General features: G+C 38.1%; 1 protein-coding gene across 2 annotated transcripts in view; it reads right to left on the reverse strand.

The window, feature by feature from the left end:
• terf2ip (telomeric repeat binding factor 2, interacting protein) overlaps window positions 1-7,336 on the reverse strand; it is an 8,668-nt gene extending 1,332 nt beyond the window's left edge. Inside the window, exons 1-7 of one of the 2 annotated variants that reach the window (XM_026167693.1) lie at window positions 7,258-7,336; window positions 4,133-4,370; window positions 3,739-3,884; window positions 3,319-3,551; window positions 1,288-1,362; window positions 593-1,199; window positions 410-510 (exon numbers count right to left, since the gene is read on the reverse strand). In XM_026167693.1, coding sequence (XP_026023478.1) covers window positions 410-510; window positions 593-1,199; window positions 1,288-1,362; window positions 3,319-3,551; window positions 3,739-3,884; window positions 4,133-4,362 — 1,392 coding nt within the window. In that variant the 5' untranslated portion in view covers window positions 4,363-4,370; window positions 7,258-7,336. The remainder of the gene's footprint in view (window positions 1-409; window positions 511-592; window positions 1,200-1,287; window positions 1,363-3,318; window positions 3,552-3,738; window positions 3,885-4,132; window positions 4,371-7,257) is intronic. The other variant, XM_026167694.1, reaches the window with a different exon arrangement.
• Between the last annotated feature and the right edge of the window lie 686 nt (window positions 7,337-8,022).

Here is an 8,022-nt window from a genome sequence, read left to right on the forward strand (position 1 = left end):
AATTTAATTTGATTAATAGTAAAGACCCTACAATAATATATAGGATCAGAGGATACAATCAGAGGATCCCCTATTTTCAAGCATTTTGGCAACTGTGGGAAGGAAAAACTCCCTTTTTACAGCAAGGAAACTGGCAGCATGAGGCTCAGGGAGGAGCAGCCATCTGCTGCGACTGATTGGTGATGAGTGGAGGGAGACAGGACAAAAGACCTGCTGTTTGTTTAAAAAAAAAATGAACAAAGCTAGAAAAAACATTAATACTGAATGTTACATTTTTAGGTCGCAGGTCCATGAAGCCCAACAGGAGACACCAGCACTCCCAGTCAAACTGGGAATCAAGAGTGGGAACTGTTGCATGCTGAGGCACTGAGTGGTGATTTTACAAAGTGTATCAAAACCAGCATCCTACCTCACTGTCATCTTCAAACTCCTTCGTTGCCAATTCAAGAATCCCCAACTTTCTCTTCTCTTTCTTCTTTTCTCCTTTCTGAGGCACTGGATTGGTTTCATCTGAAAACCACAAAAAGTATAAAAAGTGTAAAAAGAAGGGTTGTCAAAAGAATGAAAACGGCTCTTTGTTTTCATGACATACCTGCTTGTATTGTTTTAGATATGGCTGCGGGTGTACTCTGCTCCTCGTCACTCTCTGCTGCTGCTCTCGGAGTTTTTCCTCTGGCTTTCTTGGGAGCCGGCTGGTCTGTGGTCGTATCTTGTTGAAGAGCAGACTTAGTTTTTTTCAGGGGCTGGGGAGATGATGTGGTTCGCACTGCTTGGGTTGATGATGACCTCAGTTTTTTGCCATACGGTTCAAGCTCAAGCTGCCTGCGAGTTGTTCGACGCAACGGTTGTTCCAGCACCGGGGAGGCCTTCTGCTTCTCGTTTGTCTTTTCTGATGAGGAACATTTGGGCGTGGGCTTAGGCTGAGCTGGTGTGGAGTCATCCCCTGACAAACTTTGTTTTTGTGGGGAGACAGGCTGAGGTTCACCTGTTTCTGCGTCTGTGGTCTCTGCTGTTAGCAGTTGGGTCTCTGCCTGTAGGTCCGCACAAGGCGCCGCAGTTTGAAAGGCCTGAGATACTTCAGCTTCTAGAGTTTCTGATTGTTTGCTTTCAGTTTGTTGTTTATCTGTTTTCTGACTCACATGTTGCTCTTGGTCTACATTTTCTGGTGTGCTTCCTGTTTGTACTAACTGGACATCCATCTGTGGAGACACCCATTTCAGGTTATGTCTTTACAGCAACTATAACCTCATACAGCACCCTTACAGCATACAAGCAGTGAGTTCCCACCTGTGTTAGGTCTGTTTCTGAAACATCTTCTTCACATGAAGATTTCTGAGCATCTGTCTCTTGATGCTCTTCCACCTAGAGGCAGACAGAGGAAATGAAAAGCTTCAGCATTAAAGTCTATTAAAAAAGTGACTGCCAGCAGCCTGAATTTGGTTGTCTGATTTTATTTAACCCACTGCTGCCACCCAGTGGCAACTCTTCACCCTACACCTGGTAAAAATGTTCCAGATTTTTATTAAAGCTTCAAGAAGTTTAGGAGGTAGCTTGTGACCTATTTTACTACACGTGACAGATTTTTTTCCCCTTTTCTTCTTCTTTTTTTTTTACAATAAAGGTGTTTTAGTAAAATGAACAACAGGATTCTAATGTAAACGCAGGTAAGACGGTTTAAGTATGCTGCTGAAACCAGCAGTAGACACACTGTAAAGTTCACAAATGGGATGTGTTCGAGGAGTAGAATTTGCATTTTATGTTAATCGAAGTGGATAAAAAACAATCAATAATATCTCATATAGAACAATAAATATAACAACATATTCCAGCGGTCCCCAACCCCCGGGCCACAGACTGGTTTAGGCTCATGTGTGAAATTTATGGTTTTCAGGGTTTTTATCATTATTCTTTATTGTTTTTATCGTTAACTCAGTTTCCCTGGGTCTTCTCCCGTGTGTTATGAATAAATCTTCTTTTTGTTTTTTTGGTACCAGGTTTATTTTGTTGTATTTATCCGCGACACCTTAAAGGCTGGTCTGTGAAAATATCGTCCGACATAAACCAGTCCGTGACGCAAAAAAGGTTGGGGACTGCTGATACAGTGTATACTATAATATACAATATTCAAACCACAAACATGCTACAGAAGAATTCCCTCATTTTGGAACGAGCTGCTCAGTTTGTCGGGGCTGACCTTTCTCCTGTTCACAGACGCCCAGCTCAGTCTCACCTTTACTCATATTCATGTTTCTGACTGCATCCACATGGTGCTGTGTAAGACTTTAAACAATCATCCAAAGGATTAAAAATTTTGAATTTTCTTATCTGGTACATCTCCTCCTGCTGTACAGTCGTAATGTAGATTCTAATATCATTTTGCCTGTCAGTCGTGTAATGTTAGTGGATGCTGTTGTCACTGCTGTGATGTAAATATGTTGATATTTTGGATAAAAATAACAAACTTTGTTCAAATGGAACAACACTGGTTTAAAAACGGTTTCCTTACTTTTACTTAGCGTCTCTACGTGGGTTCTTTTACTCATAAAGCTACTTTCTGCTGCGTCCTTTTTCACAAGGATTGCCACAGTTGGTAGCGCTGCATGTTTTCACTGGCTGCCTTTCCTGATACAACTCCAAAGGGATTTGTGTCTCCTCCCAGGATCAAACTGGGACTCTTTCACATGTTAGGTTTTTAAATCTCTAAATGGTCTGCCACCTGTTTGTCTGATTTGTTGAAGCCCCATGTCCCCGTTCGTTCGCTTCAGTCAGCTGAGCAGCTGTTGCTTTCAGTCCCTAAGTCCCGGCTGAAACTTAGAGGAGACCGAGCGTTCTCTATTGCGGCTCTGATGCTTTGGAATAATCTTCCTCTCTATATTAGCTACATCAGTGCCAGTTTTTAAGTCCAGATTAAAAACCTATTTTTATTCCCTGGCTTTTAACTCTGTGGGCAACTGACATTTTTATTCATTTTATTGCTATGTTTGGTTTTTCCTATTGTATTACTATATTTATATTTGTATTGTACAGCACTTTGGTCTACCAGGTGTGTTTTTAAAGTGCTATATAAAACGATGATGATTAGGCAAACGTGTAAGCCATCACAGTATGGAGCCACTTTGTCTTTCTGTCTCTGTCACTTACTAAATACTGTTTTAATTTTATGATGTCGTGGAAATAGTCTGTGTATTTAAAGTCAAACTTTACTTTGAAAATTCTAACTAAAAAAAACAAAGCAACAGTGGAAACAGACTAACATATGACAAAAAACACAACTAAAAATAACAAAATCGTAACGACAACATCCAGATAGTTAATCACCTCTGTCTTTTCTTCTGCTGTCTTACTGTCTTCTGGCTTTTCCGCCTCCACGGCGGCTGTCTGTTTCTTAGCCAGTTGTGCTTTGTAGCGGTGTTTCATCGACTGCCAGGTGTGTGCGGTCACATGCTGTTTCTCCATCTCTTGCCAAAGCCGGTTTCCCCCAGTCTCCGTCTTGTGCTTGCTGACATAATTTAAAATGGCAGCATCTTCTTCAGTAGTGTAGGCACTTCTGCCTAGTTATAAAAGATTGTAGACATAATGTAGAAAACGGAAGCAGATTAAACTATTCACCAGATTTACACACATTTCTAATTGTAACTTGTAAACAATTCAAGTAATAAAAAAAAAATGTAATCTGTAAAGTGCAGACGTGTTAGAACACAATCCTTCAGACATGGAAAGTCTGGGGTTTAGTCGTACCTCCTGTGGCTTGAGGCGAACTGTTTTTGCTGTTGTTGAGTCTAGCAGAATGTCTTTGGACCTTTTCAGGATTTAGCCTGTAGTCCTCTAAATTCAACTGTTCATTCTTCTCAACACAGTCATAAATATACTGGGTGGACACGTACCTGAAAAGTAAACAAGGGATATAAGTAGATAATAAGACTTCCAGGTATGCTCCAGTGCTGCTGTTGTGTGTGTGGGATTCATAAGATATGAATCATAAATGGGTTGAATAAATTTATCACCACCACCAAACTAAACTGAAGAAGCATTTTCTTTTTTATCTTCTTCTTATTGACTGAAAAGAAAAATCGCATTTCTTTAAATGTAAACACCTGCCGATATTAACATGAATTCTCAGTTCAGCACGTACCAGTGTGCAGTGGATTCAGGAATGACACTTCTGTCCTCAGGATCAGTCAGCAGTATTGCTCCTGGTTGCTGGACGTTGCACAACATTCCTCCTCCAGCTGAAACGAGCGGCTGGAGTTTGCGTTTGATGGGACCAGGTCGCAAGAAGAAATTCATCGGTTCACCCTCCACAGTCATGAAGAGAACTGGAGAGAAGGCAGGCTGGGCCACAACTTGTCTTTTGGATGGCATCTCACCTGCTGGAAGAGATTCAATAACAGCCAGTACTATAAATGAGCTACATGGATGTGATGAGTGTGAAATTCTGGACAAACAGCAACTTACATTTTCTGTATATTTTAGTTTTCGGGGTTTTTTTGTTGCTGTTGTTATTAATTTCCTCTTTTGCCAGGAGGAAAAAAAGTCAGATTATTATAAAATGATTTGTTAATTTTTTAGACTTGTCAAGTCTTCCATGTCTTTATCACACACAACAAATAGAGTTCATGGCCAAAGGTAAATATCTTATTTAAAATTGGTCAATACTGGCAGTATATCGATGCATCACTATTCTGTTAACAGTTACACAATTTGTGATCATTTATTTTGTCAACTAGGCAACTTTTATTGTCAACACATATAAATCATCTACCTAATGAATGTCAAAATTTTTAAAAATGTTTTATTCTTACAGCAATGACTCAGTTTCAGGACTATCTCATGCAATCATGTCTTTTACTAGATACCGAAAAAAACCAAAAAAGTAGTTAAGTGTGTTTCACAAAGAGAGGAGCTTGACACTGCAAGTTCAAATTAAGTGTTAAGTTCAGATATCGTGGGTCACACTGGACTTAATTTAAAAGTCAAGCCGAAAAGTTAATATCAATCGTTATATCTAATTTCTAAAGTCTTACATTAATTGGGCCATTTGTGGCTCTCATTGCAACCAAGATGTTTCTATTTTTTTAATTCTATTTATTTATTTGTATTTAATTTTTTGAGCTAAAATTAAAAAATAACTATGCTTGTTTTATATACAAAGGTTTCGTGTGTACAGTATTTGCCCACTTTCTCTTTCGTTATTAAAAGGCTGCCCACCATAGCCTTTTGAGGTGGTGGTAATTATCACTACTAAAAGCCTCTTTTCCATCCAGCTATCTTCCTTCAATTTCAAATTCTTGAAAGAGTAGTTGTCATCAACTGTTTATTTGAAGGGTTGCAGTCAAGATTCAGAAAATCTTAACAGTACAGAAACGGCACTAGTGAAGGTTGTGAATGATCTTCTTATGGCTTATGTCAGTGGATTCATCTCTGTGCTTGTTCTGCTAGACCTCAGTGCAGCATTCGACACTGCTGATCACAATATTTTACTACAAAATGTAGGTATGAAAAAACTGCACTGCAGAAATTTAAATCATATCTATCTGATAGATGGACAGTTAGTGAGGATCATTACTGTTTACATTATACATCCCTTAGGTAACATTATTAGAAAAGACTTTCTTACATGACTACTTACATTTATTTTAATGCATTATTGTAATGGTAGATGATACCCTGCTTTAATTATTCATGAAACCACATTATACAAATCTACTAGAAAAAAAGTACAGGCATGTCTTAAAGACACCAAGGCCTGGTTTCAATCCAGATCACTACAACAGTTGCAGGTAACCACTAATTTCCTGCTTTTAAATTCAGACAAAACTGAGCTTTATTGTACTCTTCCCTAAAAATCTTAGGAACATGGTGTCCAACCAGATACTTACTCTGGGTGGCACTATTTTAGCCTCCAGTAACACCGAGAGGAACCTGGGCATCATTTTTGATTAGGATATGCCCTTTAATGCATGCAGTAAACAAATATGTAGGACTGCTTTTTTTCATCTGTGCATTAGCTCTAAAATTAGAAACATCATGTCACTGAGTGATGCTGAAAAGATATTTCATACATTTATTACTTCTTGCCTGGTCTATTGTAATTCATTAATATCTGGTTGATCTAAAAGGTTTACTTAAGGTTCCTAGAGATGGACAAACTGTAAGTAAAATTAATACTGAAATAGCCCTTAGCAGGACGTGCTCTGTGTGTGTCCTGCCGTCTCTCCAGCCTTTGTGCCACCTTTCTGTGCAGCAGATTCTCCTCAGTAATTAAGCTAGAGTACTTAAAGTCCGACTTGTACACTTGTGTGTGTATTTACTACACTTCAGATCAGTAGAGCGGTATGGTGTGTTTTTGCATTATTTAACCATTTTAACTTACTCTATTTGGACCAACTTTCAGGTTTTGTTATGATCATTGTTTTTGGAAGGTGTCAGCAACTTGTCCATGTCACCTTTCAGTTTAATTATTGAAAAAAAAAAAAACAACGATTTTATTGCCTCATTCTTTCCTTTTTTGTCACTTACCCCAAATCCCCTGGACATTTAGGCGGGCGTAACGCTAACTATAACAAAGGAGTGGTGTACCCATCATAATGTAAGGCACATCTCCAACAGTAGATGGTGGCAAATCAGATCTATATACGTTAATTTTAAGACTTCATACTACATTACTTTACTTATCTATTGTCTGTTATGAGTTGTATACTTGTATATTTTATGTAATCTGCCTACGGATTTAAATGAACTGTTTTGCTTATTTGTATAATTTCCAACATCCATTGTTCGTGCTGAATTTTCTTTCTAAGCTATTTAAAGGTTTACGGTGTTCAAGCTTGGTTGAAGCAACTTTAAAATGATTATTTTGTGAGATGGTTGTTTGTTTTATTGATTTAAGTGGGTTCTTGGTATAGTAAATATACATCAACATTATTTTTGCGTTTATGTTTATATTTTTTGTTGTAGTTTACAATATAAAACGGTCACTTAAATTCACTGTGAGGTCGTTGTGGCTGATTTTCTTATAAGGGAATATTATATAAAAGAAAATCAACCGGAAACTATGCAAAGCTGGACAGATTCATCCAGTGTGAAAATATGAGGCACAGAAAACGCTACGTGTACCGCTCAGACACGTTTTTCAGGCTCACATGAACAGCAGGGAGGAGGTGTGTAACATCGCTAGCCCGTCAAATGGCAAACTGTAAAAAAAGCAGTCGCCTAAATAAATGTCATCTTAGATTAGAAATAATGTTTTAAACTTACCGTGCACTTTGCCTTCTTCCTAGCTAGTCTTTCCCGCCCCAGAAAAACAACAAAGCTCACTTCCGGGTCTTTTTCTTCCTTGTTGAATTGTTAGAGGTTAGAGGCTCCGTATCGCCCCCACTGGTCGCATCCATATTATGCGATAAAGGAAAAGTATGTAAAGAAATAAAAGTAAGTAAAGATCTTGTGAAAATCCTCATTTATAAGTAAGGAAAGGAAAATATACATGTTGTTGTGAAATAATACTTAAAATATCATAATGATACTGAAAATTATACTCATATAATTATAGTGGCAAAAGTAGAAGGTCAAGAATAAAAAGTAAACAACAACAATAATAATAGCTTTATTTGTACAACACTTTTCAAAATATGGAGTTACAAAGCCAGACTCAACAACATTAAAGCTAAGTATACACATTACACCATACAGACTAATAATCAACCCCAGGATCACACATTCATTCCAACACTTCCATACAGGCAAATACATATAAACTATGGCCTAAAATAAATGGGAATGAGTAAATGAGGCTGTTCCAAGGTTTAGGGTTACAACCTCAAAAGTGTGATTGCCTCTGGTTTAAAGTAAGACAGTGGGAACTTGATGATATTGTCTGAAAAGCCAGCTGCAGTCATATGGTCTCACTGGCTTTCAGTGTTGGGACTAACGCGTTATTAAGTAACGCGTTACAGTAACTACGTTATTATTGTGGTAACGAGCACGGTAACTAGTTATTATGCCAAAACCAGGAACGCGTTACTC

Source organism: Astatotilapia calliptera, chromosome 5 (genome assembly GCF_900246225.1).
Source record: "Astatotilapia calliptera chromosome 5, fAstCal1.2, whole genome shotgun sequence".
In the NCBI taxonomy this organism is placed as follows: Eukaryota; Metazoa; Chordata; class Actinopteri; order Cichliformes; family Cichlidae; genus Astatotilapia; species Astatotilapia calliptera.